The following is a 21,114-nucleotide window of genomic DNA, read 5'->3' on the forward strand; positions in this document are numbered from 1 at the left end:
GATATGTTGCCCATATGTATTGTTTGTGACTGTCATACATCAGTAGTTTTTTAGCCTATCTGGTTTGACTGCGAACCCAGTGAGAATTTTCGTGTTTTCATCACTTTTATCAATTATATCACTCATTTGAGTTTATGAGAAGTATGGGCTTTGTTGTTGATGAAACTGACTATGGTTTTACTGTCCAAGTAGCATTTATTACCACTGAAGCATCATGAGGTTGCCAAATTAGTACAGTGTAAACTAAGCCACAGTCTGTGAATTTCCTTAAAAGATTGCTCTTTTTTTTTATTTCATTTGGCACTATGGATCTGAGGTGTGGTATGTGTAGTTATGGATGGTTTGACTGGCTTGCAGAATCTTTCTGTGATTCCAAAGAGGAGTAATACAGATATAGCAAATGTCTCCATACACTTACTGCTGAGTTGTATTAGGAACTTAGCTTAGTCATAGATTTATTTGTAAATTGTAGAATTAAGTTCTTAAGCAGGTGCTCCTGACTGGCTGATCCCTCAGTGCTGGAATAGCCAGCTGGGTTGTTTTATCTCTACAATCATCCAGTGTCATATTTTTATCAGTATCTTTCCTCTCAAGGGCAGATTGATTTCTTAGAGAAGACAGAACATGATGGGACCATAAGGATAGCTCCTTTGTGGGCCAGTCAGCATTGGCTGTCAGCCCTTGTCACACCATCTCTGAGGTCTTGAGTCTTCCAGAATCAAGCGCTAATTGTACACCCCTCCTAGTTAACAGAATACTGAGTCGATTGCTCTTCAAAAACAGAAGAAATTGTTGTCTGAAGTCAAATGAATATGGTCTCAGGAGCACTGCTGTGAGCTTTTAGATCTCAAAGAGTACTACTTTCTCTTGTTCAAATGCATCAACTCCCTATCAGGTACAACTAAAGATCTGTTTGCTTCTTTTTGTCAAATCTCTGCACAAATACCATTTCTTTTTTCTCCTTCATCATTTAGAAATGCTTAAGATGCTCAATTCATTCTTGCTTTTGCCAGTTTGAGGATTTTACTGTCATTATTACCAGTCTGTGAGCTGTATGCTCCTTGTCCGTTTTCAATCTGACTTTGCATCTTTGCAAAAATTGTCTCTGTGGTGGGTATCACTCAGCCAGCATAATTAGAGAGCTAATTAAGGTTATTATAACTCACTGAAATGATGTATTAGTAGGCTGTCCTGCTGAGTTTACCGTAATGATACTTAACTGCAGTTTGAACTAACTCATCAGACCCTTCAATTTCTATCCTTACAGCCGCCATTAAAAGTGGGATGTATCAAGGCCCACATGTCATGTTTTTCAGATAACTTTGTTATTTTTATCAGGATTAGTCAATTCTTTGTTTCACTGGACAGAGTTGTGGAAAGCCTGGCAGTATCGTTTCTAGAAATTCTTCAAATGAATCATTCAGCACATTAAAATTTGTTAGTTATGAATGGATGAGAGTCTTCGCAATGCTTTTGCATGTCTAAGAGTATTTCCATACCTGAGACAAAATGGGCAAGGAGTCTACTGTGTTTCCCCGTGCGTGTTGCTGAGCTGTTTTACATGCTCCTTATTTAATTACCTATCTTTACATCTTTTAAACTTTGCCCTGTGACTTGGGAGGGTGCTGGAAAGTCACCCCAAGTGAGTGGAATCTGTATGGGCAGAGTCTCAGTGAAGGAAATTCACTTCTTAACATTCAGTAGCTGTTTATTCTAGAAGGTTTTCTTTCCTCATGTGGATCTGACAAACTGACCTTCCTCCTGTAAGCTTTGAAGTCTATCTCGGGTACAATTAACTTAGCAAGGATGACTGATACTTGGTCAAGCTAATTGGTTTGATGGACTTTAAGTGCAATGTTAAGAGTTTTTCCTCTAGAAAACAGAATTTCCCTATTGGTACTTCTGTTTAAAGACAAAGGAGGAGTCTGCAGGGGCTAGGCAGGAGGAACCCATGCAATCTGTAGTCTCAGCACAGGAAAACCTCTCAGCTAGCTGCAGTTACACTGCAGAATCGTTTGGATTCTTTACACAGTGTGCCCCCATCATTCTGTTTTTCTGTACAGATTAAAACGATGATGAGAAATCAGAAGCAAGAGGATGAACCCATCCATTTTGTACTTTGAAATTACTTCTTCCCTCCTTTTAAAACAGTAAACCTTCCAACTTACCTTTATTTACACAGACCTATTACCTTGGCATAATTTTTTCCCCCCTCTTCCTAGGGAGTGGTATTTCTGTCTGTAAGGTACTGAATTTGTTAGCAGATTTCTTGGAAACAGCTCTTACAGTCTACATAATTAATCTTGCTTTATAATGGGTGTTTAATACGCAGTAAAGCAAAGTAGTTGACATTTTCCTCTTGGTACCAGTTCAGCAACATAATTAAGCACATTTAACTTTTGGACTCATGAGAATGCCTAGAGATTTGAATGGAAATAAGAAAGCCTTTTGTAGAAGTTTATTAAAAAAAAATGGATGGAGAATATAGAAAACAGGATCTGCACAGAAGTATTGGTTTTTCTATTACTCCTTTGTTTTTTATTTTCATCCTTTTTATTTTGTACTCATTTCTTTCTGGCACTGAGCCCTTGTATAAAACACTTGTTGCCCTGTAAAGGAGAAATTGAAGCTGTGCTGTGATTGAGTCAGTATCCCCCAGCACAAACCTCCTAGGTTGCTTCTCTTCATAAATCTCAGTGTGGGTGGCATGCTGAAGCTGGGCCAGAAGGACATAAGACATGGAGGGGGAAGAGTTCTCAAGAACCCAACTCAGAAGATGGGGTTGCATGTCCACAGACAGTACTGTAATGTGAAATCATGCAAAGCTTGTGAGCATCCTGACCACTGCTGCAGTTAAGATACAGATTGAGCAAAGCCTGAATTACACTTTCTTCACACATTGCAGTGTTTTTTGTGGAAGCCTGGATAAGCCCATATGTCTACATGGTATCATGCAGAGCATTGTGGGGATATTCTGCGGAGTCCCACTGCCTGTGTGCTTGTGCCAGTAAAGTACCAAACCTGGCCTGTGAAGGAGACCAGCCAACACGGGGCACAGTGCCACGCTGATGGGCCCAGACTGCTTCCTGCTCAACAGATAGCTCCTTCACCCCGAGGTTACAGGTGCCTGCACCATGCTCTGTTGCTCCATGTAACATTTAGTATTTGCACCTTCAGAGGTGCCTAAGGTGGGTGAGTATCCAGCAGGACTTAAATCACTAGTCCTCTTCTCCCACAAAAATTTCGGCTATGAACTTTGTAGACCTGCCCCTGAGAAATGCTGCACAATTTTTCTGATCTCCTTTCTTGTTTATTCTCATCATGTCTGTGTTTTCCCTCAAACACAGCAGAAAACAACACTATTATAAATACCGTACTTAAAATAAATGCTTGCTTCTAGCAAACTCAGTCCAGATACAGGCATTCAGGTTGATGGTCTGGGTTAGTTTTAAACACACTAGATTTGTTCTGAATTTTATCATTTAGGGGAAGAGAAAGAAGAGATAACTGTTGGTAATGTGTTAAGTTCAAAAGGGTAAACTTTTTAATAGTTTGGAAAAAGAATTTTACAATCAACTTATTCCTAGTAAAAAGTAACTAAGAGTAATTTCTAGCAGTTAAAAGTGTATTCACTTAAGATCTGATTCCATTGTTTGTAATGAGAGCACAAATATTTAATCTGAAATTAAGGGTTTTGCATTATGGCTAAATTAACTTTTCTTTTAAAAAAGGGCAGGAATATTGTTTTTTTGCTTGACCTAGCAATGTATTTAATAGAGATGAACAAGACTGTGCTCCTTAGTAGCTCTACTCATAGCAAACACCACGGAGTCAGTATTTACTCAGTTAAATTTTATTATTATTGTACCAAAGGGTATTGTTTAGGAGTTGCATCCATTTCTGATTCCTTTTGCTCCATGCTAAAATCTGTGCTGTGATTTTTTTTAAAAGCTGACAGAAGAGATTTAGGTTGTGATGTTTTTTATTTTCTGGAGGCTGCAAGGAATTGCATGTTTTGTAGTCTGACCTACCGTGCTTTCATGCTGACAGCACTATCCATACCATAATAGTCTGAGCAGAAGCAGGTGCCACAGGCTTATTGGGCAGTTTCACGTCTGAAGTAAGGGGCTACTCATAAAGTCCATGGTGGGATTTTTTTAAGGCTATATTTCCTTGAAAGGAGGGATAGCTCTCAGTTTCTGTATATACAAATTTCAATTAAATTGAATTAAGCACTTAGCTGTTCAGAGAAGTGTTTTCTCCTATGGAATCTCATGGCTAAAACTCTGTATTATCATCCAGATTTCAGAGGAACTTCTAAGCCAAAGTTGTACTCAAGGCTTTAAAACCTAGGCTTGCATATGATGACTCCACCAGTGTAACTTCCTAAAAGTGATTTTGCTTTCTAGAAAGCAGATTCTTTAATGCCTCATAGTGCTCCCAAATTTGGGATGGTAACAATCTCACTATGATAATATGTATGTAATTTGCATGCTCTTGATAGTTTAACACAGGCAGTAATTTCATATCTTGATCACTACAACAGCAACCTATTTGCAGCACCAGCAAGTGTGGGGTGATAAATCTCAGCTTTGCATGCCATCTGCTTCATGTATTTTTTAAAAGTGCATTTACCTATCCCTGTTCACCAATGAGATCTGCATCAGTGGCAGTTCACTCCATCACAAATTAGTGAGACTAGGCTAAAGTACAGTGTCCATAAAAAGTATCCTTGCACCTCCTGCCCATGGTGGACAGGATTATCACATTAGTTTGGAAGGCAAAGGCAGACTCAGCGAGGAGCTGTGCTGGCTATTTTTACTTTGACCACTTAATTCCCTGAAGAGTACGGAAGAGGCAGTGGCTTTCTGCAGTCCTTTCTCAGAGGTTCAGAGCAGAGCTGTGCTGCAGCTGTTGGCCTGCTTACAAATGCATTTCAGTTCTGCAGTGCTCCCCTGGCTCTGCATCTGGCTATGGAGTTAGGCATATGAACTTAGTTTTACCCTTTGGGATAGAATCAAAAAGTTGCCTGTTGGGATTGGGACACAAATTAGTTTCCGTTGTTTTGTAAAGTGTCTCAAGTACTTTTAAAAGTGCTGTCCTTTTTGTATGTTGCACGAGGTGCTTGTAACATTTGACTGAGGTACTACAGAGCCTGCATAGGAAAACTTGATGGCATGAAATATGGAGCTGTGTGTTCACACCATGACCTACAGGTGGCAACAAGGAATATGATTGACTGTGAAGCCTCACTTTAGGTACTGGGGAACCTGAGTTCCCTGGTGAGTGTTTTAATTATCCTTGTGATGGTGCAAGTCTGCTCCTAAGGGAGACAAATGAAATCCAATGAATTTGAAGGGCCCAAAGGGTAATACTGAGTTCTAAATTTGTTTGGTTTAGAGGTTTAAAGCCAAGTGTCTGACTTTCCACATAGTATTCCTTGGGTATGGTGGTGGTTCTGCTGAACATGAGTTCCGTGTAGCTCAGTTTCTAGTATGCGTGTATGGTTGCTCTGTATTACGAGACACAAGCCAGGTAGATGGTATACGTGGGGTTTATTAGACAAACCGAGCAAAGGAGAAGCATTACTGGACTGGGACCAGTGTGGATGAGCTCATTAGAGAGGTTAAGATCAGAAGCTGAGTGGAATGTAGTGACCATGCCTGGTTTGAGTTCATGATCCCAAGGAGCATTGGCCTGGCAAGGACCATAGTCTGGACGCTGAATTTTGGAAGAGCAAACTTTACAGTTGTTGAAAGAATTAGTGAATGTGATACCCTGGGAAACTGTCCTTAAGAACCGAAGAGCAGACCCATAGCTGGAAACTCATTAAGATCACTGTTCTTTGAGCACAAAAGCTTTCCATCCCAGTGTTTAGGAAATAAAAGAGTGCAGGGCAGAAACTGGCATGGCTGTGCAAGGATATGCTTCTCAAACTGAGGAATAAGAGGGAAGTGCATAGCCAGTGGAAGCAGGGACAGGTGACCTGGGAAGAGTACAGAGATACAGTTTGGACATGTAAGGATGGATCCGGAAAGCTAAGGTGCAGATGGAATGGGACTTGGCAAGGGATGTGAAAAATAACAAGAAAGGATTCTTTAAGTACATAGGTCAGAAAATAAAGGCCAGAAAATAAACGCCATGGTGAATGAGAAGGAAAAAGTGATGAAAACAGATATGGAAAAGTCCGAGGTGAGTTCTTTGTCTCAGTCTTCACTGGCAGTCAGGCTTTCCACATCTCTCAAGTCCCTGAACCTCCGTGTGGGGTCTCAGGGAATAAAGTTCCCATCACTGACAGTGAAGAGCAGGTATGAGACCACTTGATGAAGCTAAATAGTTACAAGTCTCTAAGGCCTGATGAGATGCACTCCAGGATCCTGAGGGAATTGGCTGATGTTGTTGCCAAGCCATTCTCCATCATATTTGAAAAGTTATAGTGGTCACCTGGAGACTAGAAAAAAGGAAACATCACTCCTATTTTTAAAAAAGGGAGAAAGGAAGATGGGGGGAACTGCAAACTGGTGAGCCTCACCTCTGTGCCTGGGAAGATCATGGGGCAGATCCTCATGGAAGCGTGTTAAGGCACATGCAAGACAAAGAGGTGATCCAAGGCAGCCAGCCCAGGTTTGCTAAGGACAAATTGTGCCTGATCAGCCAGGTGGCCTTATATGGTGGAGTGACTACAATGACTGACAAGGGAAGACTGACAAATGTCACATACCTAGGTTTGTCTAATGCCTCTGACATGGTCCCAACACGGCATCTTATCTCTGAACCAGGGAGACGTGGATTTGATGGATGGACTATTCAGTGGATAAAGAATTGGCTGGATGGACACAGAGAGTTGTGGTCAATGGCTCTATGTCCCTGTGGAGGCCAGTGAGGGGTGGTGTTTCTCAGGGCTCTGTCTGGGGACTGATGCTCTTCAATATCTTCATCAGTGACATCAGCAGTAACACTGGGTGCACCCTCAGCAGGTTTGCAGATGACACAAAGCTGGGTGGTGCAGTTGACACAACAGAAGGAAGGGATACCATCCAGTGGGACCTGGACAAGCTTGAGAAATGGGTCCATGAGAATCTCGTGAGGTTCTCATGAAGTTCAACAAGTCCAAGCACAAAGTGCAGCCCCTGGGTCAGGGCAATCCCAGATTGTACACAGGTACAAACGGGGAGGAGAACTCATTGGGAGCAGAGCAGCCCTGTGGAGAAGGACTTGGGGGTTCTTGGGGACGAAAAGCTGGACATGAGCTGGCAATGTGTGCTCACAGTCCAGAAAGCCATTTGTGCCCTGGGCTGCATCATAAGAGGGAAGGCCAGCAGGGCGAGGAAGGGCATTCTGCCTCTGTGAGACCCCACCTGCAGTGCTGCATCCAGCTCTGGGGTTCTCAGTACCAGAAAGATGTGGACCTGTTGGAGCAGGTCCAAAGGAGGGCCGTGAAGGTGATCAGAAGTCTGAAGCACGTGTCCTGTGAGGACAGGCTGAGAGACACGGGGTTGTTTAGCCTGGAGAAGAGAAGGTTTTGGGGAGACCTCACTGCAGGCTTTCTATACTTAAAGAGGGCTATAAAAAGATGGAGAACAGCTTTCCACATGCACACAAAGTGATAGATCAAGGGATAGTGTTTTTAAACTAGAATATGAGAGATTTAGATTAGATATTAGGAAACATTCTTCACTGTGAGGGTAGTGAGGCACTGAAACAGGTTGCCTAGACAAGTTGTGGGCAATCCACCCCTGGAAGTGTCCAAGGCCGTGTTGGATGGGGCTATGAGCAACGTGGTCTAGTGGGTGGCATCCTTACCCATGGCAGGGATGTTGGAACTAGATGATCTTCAAAGTCACTTGCAAACCAACTCATCCTATGATTGTGTGACTCTGTGATTCTATGACTTTGCCTTTTTGCTAGGGCAGTTTTTAGTTTTTGCTGTTGAAAGATTTCAAAAACAAAGAAAGGCCAGTGTGAGACTGAGAGGCAGGAGAAAATATTGGAAGAGCTTGTTCGCACCAGTTATGTTACATGAATGCCAGAAGCCTCTGTTGTTAGAAAGCCAATTCACATAGTCCTGATTAGAATTTATTGATGATTTCTGCAATTATTAGCAATCCATTACTCAGGACTACTGTCAGCCAAAAAAAATCCGCTTGAAGTTACTGGTTTTCAAGACGGAAACTACCCCTGAACACCTTTATTCCACCTGCATAAGTATTTTAGTTAAAACATTGCAGGGGTTGGGAAGAAGGAAAACAAAAAAAAATCCTAACTCGTTTAGATGCTTCATAGTTAAAGTGTCTCCAGATGCTTTTTCTTTATTGATTTCTTTTACTATGATTGTTGTCTGTGAGATGTAGTATGCTGGAAAGCAAAAAGTAAAGGAACTTTTCTACTACCTATTTTTTTCTCTGCCTTATGGTCGTGACAGCCTCTCTGCCAGATGTGACAGCTTATGTCTCTTAGTGATGTGTCCTGGTTATCTGTGTTGTGTGCGAGGGCTTAGCATTCCACTGCTTTTTTGCTCAATAAATTAAAGACTGGGAAGGAGTAACACTGTAATACTTGACCATATAAGGGAGGTGACTTGTTTTAGTTCTGCTCCTTGCACAATATGTGGTTGAAGCCTTTTAAGGGAAGGTGGTGCAGACAGAGTGAAAACATCCAGAAGCAGAACATCTATTTCTTGTTATAGCTGGTGCCAGTGCTGGTGCTGTCATTGCTACTACTGTGAATTTCTCACAGTCTATTGCAGTTGCATAGATAAAAAGGAAAGACTTAGTGATGGGACTGAAAAAAAAGTTACAACCATTTGGTTCATGGCTCTTCCATCTTAAGAAATAATAAGAATGAAGAGAGAACTGACCAAAGGTGAGATTAATTAGACTTCAGAAATTGAAAAATGAAGTAGCAAAGAGCTCTCCAGAATCAGGAAGAGGAGACCAAAGAGAGAACAAGTGGAAATATCATGCAGTGAGAATGGGATAGGGACTCGGTGATTAATCAGGCAATGAATATTATGTCAATAAAGTTAAAAAATAGTTTGGTGCTTTTTGCAAGAGAACTTTGAATGTTGAAGAGGGTGGTCCAAAAGAATGAACCTATTAAATTTTGGGTCTGGTCGCAGGTACACTTAAGGCAAAGTCTGTAGTATATTGTTAGAAAGCAGCCAACCCAGTATCTTTAATAAAGGGATAGCAAAATTGATGCAGGCAAACATAAATCATTTGTGTTGACCTCAGAAGTGTCCAGAGTATTAGAAAAAAATCCAAGCAACTCAGGCAGTAAAATATCAAATAGAAAGATTTGTAGGCTAAGGTTAGACTGCATGAAGACTTACTTTCAGCTAGAGAAATTATTTTCTTGATAAATCAGATGCAGGTCCCTAATTGAGATATATTTAATTCTTTGCATGAGGAAAGACTACAGAAGTGGAAAGAAAACCAGTTACTGTTAGTTTCAGTCAAATAATAGTCTTGTCTTTGAAATAAAATATGCTTCAGACCTAAAATCAAATGAGGCTTTTATCAGCTGGAGATCAGATAACATAGACTACTTCAGTGGCTAAGTAGAGATTTAGAAGACCTAGTGAGAAACCTTTTTCTTCTATAGCCATAGTAGCTCTGAAAGAAACCATTACGGAGGTTTGATCTCTTATGGAATGCTGCTGCAACACACTATCCCTTCAGTGGCCCACATATCTGTCCTACAAATTCCTTCAATTCCTGATTGTTAGCGCCTGTCAGTGCTTGCCTTTCTGCAGAGTAAAACTTGCCCTTCTCTGAATTACAGCACCTTGTTTACCTAAGTGCTGGCACCACAGATTGAAAATAAATGTATCCATGGAATACCAGTCAGTGTTTTGAAGCCTGTTCACCCAGGTCCCTATGAACATCTTTCACGTGTCAGCTGATATCTTCAGGTGGTGGAAGATGAGAGACAAGGACATGCAATAGCTGCTTCTCTAGTGTTTCTTTCATGAATATCTATTTCTTCCTCCAAGTTAAGACTCCAGAATGAACGTGATGCTGCAGTTCACCCTAGAGAGCATTTCACTACAATACAAAACTCTAGCCAGTCACTTGCGTCTTTACAAGTTCAGGAGACCTGTCAGAGAAAGCCCTTCCCCCAGTGTTGTGATTTCTATCTTTGTGGTGAACAGGCATTACAACTTTGGCAGGATAATTCTGTCTGATTGACTGATCTATTCTTGGAAGTTACAAGAGTTTCCCTGGCATAAGAATGTCAGCTTGCCGCAGGCTGTTGTATCTGAACGATTTATATTCATCAGGATGTTTTTGTGGCATTGTAGAGATATAGTTGGAGAAAACTTCCCTCTGACTCTTGTGAATGTAAGTCGGTAATTCTGCTGATGTCAGAGGTGTTTTGCTAGTGCAAGACCACATGTCTGGGAGATACCATCAAGGACCACTTTGTTTCATTAGCCTATCTGTGAAAAACAGTCTGTTGTCTCTACTGAAAACTGAAATAAAGGTATCACAAAGATCTTTAACACTTCTAAATATATATATTTTTTAAGGGAAAGTTATCTTTTTACACAATTTAAGCAGGCTAATATTTTTAGAATTCCAAGGAAAATAATCAGGACTATCAAGAGTCCTGTACCCTCTGTTTTCCTGGTTAGGTGACATGTAGATGGCTACGAAGTATAAGGAAGAAGACCTGGGATATTCAGATGTGCTGCTGTACAATAAGTAGTCCAGTTGCCTGGTAAAGAAAGGTCCATTAGTCTTTTAGGTCTTTCAGGAGTAGTATTAGAATGAGCTGTTATATTTTTTTTCTGTCAGGAAGTGTTTAAAATTCTAATCTTTATTAGAAGGCTGTACTTGTGTTCACTATTACCTTTATTATGAACTGGCCAGCTCATGCTTAGGCAAGACTTATTGTAGAGTTCAAGAACTGGCTTAACATTCTATATTGGTACTAAACTCTCCAATAATTCTGTTTACTAGAGAAGAAATAACTCAAACTACTTTTTGGGGTTGCATTGTATGCATTCTCCTTATGTTTGAATAAAAAATGGGCGTTTGGTATAGGTAGTGTGGGACTAGGTCTTCAAAATAAAAATGACCGTGAAACTGTGAAACAGCAGGAGGGTAAATTTAACTACATAACTGTACAAGAATTTATACTTTTATTTTAACTCATTTTGTTATCTCCACATTTAAAAGCATCTGCTCCTGCCTTTTAAAAATTCACAAAATATAGTTTTAAATAACATGTGTAATTGCAAAAAGTACAGTCCACTCTTCTTTAATTTTTTCTCCTTAATTAGTATTTCAGCATCCTGGGAACATAAATGCCCTTAGTTCTGATATGGGCAGACTAGCTAAGGTTATTCTAGGGTTGTAATTAAGATTACCTTTCAGTTTAGTTCCAAATGTAAGTACTCTGTTTCCTAGTCTAGCAAGGGCTAATTACTGCTACATCCAGACTGAAGAAACTTTATTGTATAATCTCATTGATGTAGTGAGCACTTACAATAAAGGGAGGCAAGCAAGAGTAGTGTTTGAAGTCAGTCCCATTAAATGTCCAAGGTGACAAGAACCAGAATGTCCATAGTTTGTTGTATTCTTTCTACACAGTTCATACTCATGGAACATATAAATGCAGGTATATCAACTGTGTGATTAGACATAAATAGAATGCCTTCACTTCAAATAGACTAGGAAGATGAACCTATTTATAGGGCATATTTTTTCCTAGTTTTTATTTTGAATTGCTCTGGAAGTATATTCTGTCCATCAAGTCAGGCCTTTTAACAGTCAATACCTACAACATGAAAGCTTATAGCTTGAGGTGTTGCCCTTAGAGGTGCACTGCTTAATCAGTATCTTGTTGATGATGTATTATACATATATAAGGATACATAAAATTTACTCTGTTATGAAAGACCTCTGCATGATATAAACCCTTTGCAGTACTGGTTCCAAGACTCACTTCCTGAGAGAAGTAGTATCCTGTCTCATCAAGAGATCTTATATAGACAGAATTCTTAACTACTTGACTTTACATATCTAACTCCCCAAATTTAGGGATTCTAGTGTAAGTATACAGAAGAGAAACTTAAAAAGCTGTACATCCATAATCTTGATTGAACTGCCCTGTGAACGTACCTTGCTAAAAATATTGTAAAATGTAATTAACGGACCTGTGATGTGTTAGAGATAGAAATCCTTACTGTGATTCATCAGCAGTTCTTGCAGAGTTGCAAGTTCCTGAAACCCTTGTCTTAAGCATTTATTTGCCTAGCATCTATCAAGCCTGTCATGAAGCCATATGCTCCTTTAAATAGTGCTGGAAACATTCAGTTCAGCAGTACACAGAAACTAATTTCCATATTTTGTTCCATAGGGATTCTACCAGTCTCAACTGGAACTTCTTTAAAAAAAATCTGGCTTCTTGCTGTAGCAGTGATTGAAAGCTCTGATTTAGTAATTTTGTCTATAAAAAAGCAGATTGGTAAATATAAAGTGAAAAAAAAGTTTTGGTAAATGAAGATTCGTTTTGGTTTTTGTTTGTTTGTTTGGTTTTTTTTTTTTTACTTCACTGAAGTAATTCCAGTCATATTTTTAGCTGGGAAAGATGTAGATGTAGGAGCATTAATAATCCCTCCCCTTTCCTGCATCTAATCTCTGTTTTCCCTGGCTTTGAAGATCTAGTAATTTCACAGTCACATATTAGTTTCCTTCCTCTGAGGGTGTTTTCCTGTATTTTGTGTGATTATTTGTTTGATCTGATGCAGCATATTATTTCTCGGAGTCTGCAGCTTTGAGAATTTTTGCAACTTCCCCTGGGAACCCCCTCATGTTTTCTGGAGTGATTTTTCACTTTGAATGTCTATGGGCTGCATAAAGGCACATTCTGCATTTATTGAGACTTCCAGTGATGATTCTTTATTTCAGAAAAATGTCAGTAAAAAAGGAGTATGCTTAATTTTCAGTGTACTTCTGCTTACTTACTCTGTTAAAGTATTAAGAGCCAAAAACAACAACAACAAAAAGAAGTTGCATGGAACCATCTGTCATATTCCTACTATAAACTATTCGTACTATAAACTCTGTACAAAGTGGGCCCACATGCCAACAGAAACAACATTTGTATTTTCATTGCTAGCCTAGTGCATAGAAATCTTTGGAAACAGCTACAGCCTCTGGAAGGCTTTAGTGCTGGTAAAGGTAAGTCCATCTTACCTTTACCAGCTGTTTATTCCCCAGCTAGAGGAGTATAGAAAAGCGAAACGGAGAGGATTTCTTTCTCCAAAAACTGTACCAGGATATGGCAGCAGTTCTGCAAGCCAACTGTATTGTTAGGCTACCTCAAGAGAATTGGTTTTGCTCTTCCAGCATGTTAGGTATAGCCTTTTGGTTTATTGTTTTCTTTCTTTTTGGCAGTACAGTCCTATTTCCAGCCTGAAGTTACTGTCACACAGAAATGAAATTCTTTTACGTTCTTGATTTTTTGCAGAGCCTGTTCAGCTGTGCCCTGTGAAACCTCCTTTATGCAGCAGCATTTCTAAGGGTCAGTAATATATGTAGTGCTGTATAAACACAAGGAGGTACATACCCACCCCTACCTCTAAACTAGAGGTATGAAATCTGAGTTCAGGATTAAACATTTTCATAATACTCTTTTCTTCATGTACATTCTTAGCTCTTTTCAAATAAATATCAGCAATTCTTAGTCTGTCATTTAAAAACCACTAATTTTAGATGTTATATACAAGTACAGAAATGAACACGTAGGCTCAATAGGAGGAAACTTAGATAGCAATGGGTATTCTTACATAAAGGAAAAGTTGATTTGGAGACTTTATAATAGTGCAGGCTAACAGTGTAAAAATTTCAGACAGAGCACTTAAGGACTGAACTGTCGTGTCACCACTTGTGGTGGTGAATGGAACTAAGTCCAGTTGGTGGCTGGTCACTAGTGGTGTTCCCCAGGACTCAGTACTGGTGCTGGTCCTGTTTAACATCTTTATCAATCATTTGGATGAGGGGATAGAGTTCATGCTCAGTAAGTTCACAGACAACACCATCAGGCAGGAGTGTTGAACTACTGGAGGGCAGGAAGGCTCTGCAGAGGGATCTGGACAGGCTGGATCAATGAGCCAAGGCCAGTGGTGTGAGGTTCAACAAGGCCCAGTGCCGGGTCCTGCCCTTGGGTCACAACAACCCCAGGCAGTGCCACAGGCTGGGGCAGAGTGGCTGCAAAGCTGCCCACAGGAAAAGGACCTGGGGTGCTGGTGCCAGCAGCTGAACATGAGCCAGGGTGTGCCCAGGTGGCCAAGAAGGCCAATGGCATCCTGGCCTGTACCAGCAACAGTGTGGCCAGCAGGACCAGGGCAGGGATTGTCCCCCTGTACTCAGGGAATGATACTAAGGTGTGCTGGAGCATGTCCAGAGAAGGGCAATGAAACTGGTGAAGGGTCTGGAGCACAAGTGTTGTGAGGAGCAGCTGAGGGAACTGCGGGTGTTTATTCTGGAGAAGAGGAGGCCAAAGGGGACCTTATCACTCTCTACAACTGCCTGTAAGGGTTGTAACCAGGTGGGGGCCAATCCCTTCTGCCGCGAATCAAGTGAAAGGACAAGAGGAAATGGCCTTAAGTTGTGCACAGGGAGGTTCAGATTCCATATTAGGAAGATTTTTTCGCTGAAAGAGTGGCTAGACATTGGAATAAATTGACCATGCAGGTGGTAGAGTAACTCTCTTGAAGTGTTCAAGAGGTGTCTGGAAGTGGCACTTGGAGTGATTATGGTGGTGCTAGGTTGATGTTTGGACTAGATGAGCTTTAAGGCCTCTTACAACCTTGATGATTCTGTGATTCTGTAGTTTGGACATATTTATGTACCAGGTTTTGAAGGGGTCAGTGCTGGCATATTTGGACAGTTTATCCCATCTACTTCATGCACTTAATTTAAGACAGAGAGATGTGCCATCAGAGAACAGATGTCTCTCTGTTGATCATAAAGGTGACTGCTTTCACCTTGATAGTTTTAGACAGATTATGTTAAGTGTGTTGAATCCACCTTTGATTGATCTGCTTTGCTTTGGCTTGACTGGAGTTAAAATTAAGTAAACTGTCTCACTTCAAGAAATCTTGTTAGGTATGTTAGTTGAAGCAGTTGTAGGATCCTTGGTAGTTGGTCAGATTGCTTCATTGTATCTTAATTCTTACTTTCCATATTATAAAACAGTTGGTTCTGAAAACCCTAAGTGCACAATGAAAACCACCAAATACAATTAGAAACAAGAAGATTGGTAATACTCGTTCTGCATAAATCCCATCTTGGGATTTAGAGTTCTTTAGAGTTGCTGGGTGGGTTTTCTTTCTTTCTTGTTTTATAGTCCAAGAAAGGTTTTTTTACATTATAGTTTATAACAGGAATATTTACCAGTTAACAAGCTGGGGAAGAGAATGCACATCCAGCTTATAAGGTCGTTAATTTTGGTTCTTGAAAATACTGGCACATCACTCACATTGTGGGAGAATTTCATCTATTACATAAGAGGAGATAGGGAAAGTAAGTTCAGATTCGGGTTGAGACTGGAGAAGGTTTTTAAAGAACATACCGCATAATGGAAACATTCCTGTATTGTCTTGCCTTTGAGCACATTACAAAAAGTAGAAGTATCTTTCAAACGTTTTGATATTCCCACCTGTATTTTTTAAAGGAAGGTGCTTCAACATAATACTTCAACTTCCATTAAAGTACTAGTATAACAAAACTGTTCATCCTTACATTATGTGTTTTCTTGCTCAGTAAGAAGAGAAAGATACTGGTAAAGCCTGTTGAACTGAGGTCCTACATTTTCCAAAATACTACACTTAATGTATAAACATACTTGGATTCTGATTGAAGTTAGGTGCTGAGACAAGGATCAGTTTTGAATCGTGGTGTTCTGTTCTTGGGTTTGGATTTTTTTTTTTTACTTCTAGCGCACCTGTCAGGAGATGTAATGAGACCTAGAATGTTCCTCAATTGACCTCAGACCATATGTAAAAAAAGCACTGTCTTAATCATGTGATGTTTTATTGTTTGTTTTCCAGAGTGGCAAAAGTAATGAAGGTTCCTGTGTATGAGACACCAGCAGGATGGAGATATTTTTCAAATCTCATGGACTCTGGACGTTGTTCCCTTTGTGGTGAGGAAAGTTTTGGCACTGGTAAGTAATACATGATCAAAAATTACCACAGACTTTAAATCTTTCCTGGATGCCTCAAGTCAAACCCAAAAGAATCAGCAAATTAGCTCTGTCTCATGCTAAACCACTGTCTGTTCTTCATGTCTTGAGGTTTGTCTTGTAAGTGTGGTGTCCAGCACCTTGAGGCGTGAAAAATGGATTTTGAGAAGTGGCAAGCAATCTTAACTACTGTCCAGACAACTTCTGAAGGTGCCTGGCACACTCTTCTGACTTGGACATAAGTCAGAAAAGCTTCACTGGTTCCACTGCAAGTCTTTCACAGACTGCAATGGCATTTGGTGGGATTTTGCCTGTATGGGAGCCACATTTTTTCCTGATGTAATTAGGTGTAGAAAGTATGAGGATTGGTATATCTGATGGTACATCTAAACAAAACGTTGCAGGGATCTCTTTTTGGAACATCACAATTGCTCAAGTGTCAGATAAATTGCTCAAGAGTCATGTTATGTGTCAGCATCGGTGTTTTCCCTAGGTGTTTCTCCCTTATCTGTCACAAGAACCAATCAAACAACAGAATGCAGAATAAATGACAAATCTGAGCCATCAGAAATATAGTATTGACAGTAAGCATTAGAGCAAGTAATTGAACTATGTAGTCTGTAAATCTGCACAAATGTGGTTTTAGTTCATGACAATAACTGAATAAATTTCAAAGTGCTTCTTTATTTCTTTCCTGGATTCTGGCACAGAAATTCTTCCTTCGTATTTATTAGTAGGGCTATATTACAAGTCTTTTTGAAAAAGCACAGACCAGAGTAACATAATAATTTGCCTGGCTAATAGTTTATTCTGTATTTTGGTGTGAGTTCTATGGAGTTCTCTATTTTGAATGTGTAATTCCTTGGCTGCAGCTCTTCATAGAAAATTGTTACCATGCAGTGAAAGTTGATAACAAATTTCATTTGCTTTAATTGACTTTGTCAAGTATTAAGTTTATTGGTTGGGGTCAGTTAGAGCAGAATGCTGCTTTTTTGAAAATGAGGATACCTTTAAGCCATAGACATGCCACTTCATGTGTTATCTTGTTTACTGTATATATCTGAATGGGCTGTGAGGGAAGTACCAAAAATATGTTCGATTTCTTTGGGTCTTACATGTAAAAAGGAAGAGAATTTAAATTAATAATGAATGTTAATTTTCTTTTTCTTGTCAATGGGAGCCAATGTCCCATGTGTAGCAAACTGTATGCCTTCACAATTTGCTGTGAGTGGCACAGGTTTGTATTGCCTTGAATGTATCTTTTGAACAGATGCTTCCTCTGCAGGGTGCTCTGTGAGGTCATTGAAAGAGATGTAATTTGGGGGGAGAAGGGCAGGGAGATCTTGTATCTTTCAGAATATACTGCTTTGTTGTGGTGTATTGTTGAACTGTATCTCCATTAACCCACGAGAGGTGTGAACTAGGTTGTTCTCAGCTCTCACTGCTTTTCAATACTTTTTCACTGGGCCAATTATATACCCCTTCCTTCTAAATACTGAAGTTCTTCTTGCTCATACAAAACCAGATACTTTCATGAAACTTGTGTGGGTGTAGAGACATCAGTATGACCTCATTAGCACCCACATAATTTAGACAAAAACTCCTGGCTTCATCATCATGCTGAGGAAAGTTAAATGTGGTTTTTAACTGGACGGAGCTTGTAAGAGTTTTGATAATGAGTTCCTATGGGTTGAAGTAATCTAGATACCTTAGCCCACAGAGTGCAGCACCTCCTGTTGCATGCAGGCCTGTGTGTAGAGGTATGTAAAACAAACAGGAGTGGCCTCTCTGTGCCATATGCCATGACAAACCCCTGCCACAGATCTGTCTCTGCTTGGGAGATTAGTCTCCTAGGCCATTTTCATCTGATGATGTTGAGTATGACTATTTCAGATGCTGTTGTGTGAGGGAGAAGGGAGGGATCATTGGTTGCTTAGTAGAAGCGATGTCTTTTTTGAGGAAACTTGCCATTTAAATTTTATGGTGCAGTTACAAAAAAAGACAAACATCAAATTTCCCTTTCACATTGCAAAAGCATGTTCAGGTCTTGCTAAAAAGGCTGTCCCAAGTACCAGTGGACTTTAGCCGTGGAGATAAGTCACATAGAAATAAAGTGTTTTGATCTACTGTAACAGTGAGGACATTGTGACCTCTGTTGGTCTAATTTTATTATCCTGAGTATCTGATAGTGGTTGAATTTGGGAAGAGAAGCACTCAGGGAGGTCAAGGAAGTGCCTCTAGGGTTTGCCTCTAGATACGCAATAAAATAACCCTGACTTCTCTCTTCTCTTGCCATTGACTTTTTCCTTTGCTTCTATCTTTCTGTAAGGCCTTGTACTCCAGCCTGTCTTCCAAATTTGCAGCTCCTGTCTCCTGACCTCAAACTAGTCTCTACATTCCTTAGCACTCTGTGTTCTTTATATTAATCTGGTTCTTCCATCCTATCACCAATTTTTCAGATTCCTGATAAATCCTGTCTCTTGTGAATGCTAAGGGTGCTTAAACAACATATTGCTAGCCAGCATGGAGAGCTGGTCTGCAGCAGTATCTCGGCATTCCAGTATGTTCTGATCAGATTAACTTTGTTGTACCTGCAGCAATTCAGTGCAGAAAGCCTCCTGACCTCCAGTTTTATCCAATTCCATCTAAAGGCAAATCTGGACACTTGAGATTTGATCCCATGGGCATCTAGAAAACTTGAGCACAGGGTTTAAATTCCTCAGTCTGCGTGTAGTTGCTGTGTAAAAAAAAAATATGTGACAGAAAGAGATTTCCTAAAGATGTTGTAGAGTCTCCCTCACTGGATACATTCAAGAACCGTCTGGACGCAATCCTGTGCCATGTGCTCTGGGATAACCCTTCTTGAGCAGGGAGACTGAACTGGTTGCCCTCTTGTGGTCCCTTCCAACCTGACCCGTTCTGTGATTCTGTGATACTTACGGGGCAATTACACAATGGCTGCGATGTCTAAAGTTTGGTTTCCTCACTGCCTCAATTTCCTTACCATCTTTCAATTCAACGCAGATGTCTGAAATGGGTCCTTATATGCCAGGAGGTTTATTTGTAAAACATGGTCTGGTTTGTAGATGACCAGTACTTTAGCAATGTGAGCTGTTTTTAGCAGTAAATATTTACCTTATTGCGAATCTTTTAGTAATGTCCTAAGCTGTGTGACCCTCACATGTTTCTGCCAGTATTGGGCATTTGAATCAATTTTACAGCTTTTGCCCAATCATATCTATTTAGGGAACTGAAATTTGGCACTTCTTTAGCTTTCAGCGTGGAATATTTATATAAGTGTATGATACAGTGATTGGAGTGGGAAACTTACTGCTTTGTATAAGAGGAGGGAGTTTTAAAAATCCACCTTCTGTCATCAAACTGCATTGGAAACCAATTCCTTGTGTACCCAGGTAATCCAGCCTAGCTGGAACCAAGTAATAGAGAGCCCTGGTTTTATAACAAAAGGGACTTTGCTCTGGCAAGTAAATAAAAGCAAATTTTCTGCTATAAAAGGAGAAAAGATGTTGAAAATATCCCATACAGCTGTATTTCCCAAACTTGTTTTCTGGCAGCTGATCTTGGAGCTCAACCAATGCTTTAAAAACTTCTTCCATTTTTGTAGCAGTGTGGGGAGCTTGTCAAATGAGGTTAGTAGCTTTCTGGTTCTATGACTAATGCCCAGCACAGAGTTCAAAGGAGGGCCTCAGCAGCAGCAATTAGTTTCTAAATTTCATCAGCAAGCTATTAATCAGGGTTAGGAGAACTTTGTGGCTGATTTATCTCTCTGCAGTTTAAGCCATTTCAGTAATTGCTACAACTTTCAACTTTCTTAAATTTGCTTGCTTCACCTCCAGATTTCCAGATTCTATTGACATCAACCCCCTTCTCCTGCAAGATTAGGTGGAAGAACCTAGTGGAGAATATAAAAATGTGCTATTACTGAAATGAATGAAAGCCTCAAAAGAGCTGTTTGGTGGTGTCTGTTGCAGTAATACAAATCTAAAATAATCTCATTAACTTGAATAAATTATCAGATCAGAATGTCCCTAAATCTCCATTTGCCTAAAATATCATTAAATTTCAGACTGCTGGGTTATAAATTTGTGAGACTCAAGTATGTGAAAACAAAATTATTTGTTGTGAATTTGTGTACTCCTGTGATTTTCTTGTTTTAAAATCACATTTAGAGAACACAGTGATAGACAGGGATTACTAAACTAGGGAAAAGTAATTACCTTTTATTCATGCATATGACCCACAAAGCTTGCTTTCTCTATCAGAACTGGATATCCCAGATACAGACAAAGATAGACAGCTTTCAAATAGTAGAAAATCATAATTGAACACATTTGCATGATTTTACTTTGTTTCTCAAGCTACTGCCTCTGAAGACTTTTTTCAGTCTAAAACTGTGTAAGCTGACTACTTCTCTATGAATGGGAACATGCTCTGAGAGTTTTTCCCAGGTTGTTTACTTGAGTCTGGATGTAGCAATTTACTGTAGTAAAAAATAACTTTTGCTACTGTTATATGGAAAAATAACAAATTAACTTAAAAATAAGTTGTTGAAACACTTGCAGTTACTATAATTTTCCTTGCCAATGGAAAATTAAATATAAAGTGTTAGAAAAAATATTTGTTGCCTTCTCTGTTCTGTTGTCTCTTTCTGCTTTAGCTCATTAAAACAGAATCAGGAATTCCTTAATTCTGTGATGTTTCAATTAAAAGTAGCACTGAGGATCATACTGAGGTTACTCAGAGCCCCTATTGCAATTGGGGAATACAGTATTGCAATTTCAGAAATGCAGAACTTCGAGGCACCTTTTCCTTCTTCCCTTTGCACAGGACAGATCTCCCTCTGCAAATTGATTGGATCTGTGAAGCAAAGAATGGAGTTAGCTGAACTGAGGCAGT

At 39.9% G+C, this 21,114-nt stretch overlaps 1 protein-coding gene across 1 annotated transcript in view; it reads left to right on the forward strand.

Annotated features, from left to right (window-relative positions):
* Window positions 1-21,114, forward strand: part of PGM5 (phosphoglucomutase 5) — a 75,391-nt gene that overhangs the window by 32,644 nt on the left and 21,633 nt on the right. The window contains exon 7 of the mRNA XM_039567430.1: window positions 16,064-16,179. Within this exon, the coding sequence (XP_039423364.1) occupies window positions 16,064-16,179 (116 nt within the window). The remainder of the gene's footprint in view (window positions 1-16,063; window positions 16,180-21,114) is intronic.

This window comes from Corvus cornix, chromosome Z, assembly GCF_000738735.6.
Source record: "Corvus cornix cornix isolate S_Up_H32 chromosome Z, ASM73873v5, whole genome shotgun sequence".
Lineage (NCBI taxonomy): Eukaryota > Metazoa > Chordata > Aves > Passeriformes > Corvidae > Corvus > Corvus cornix.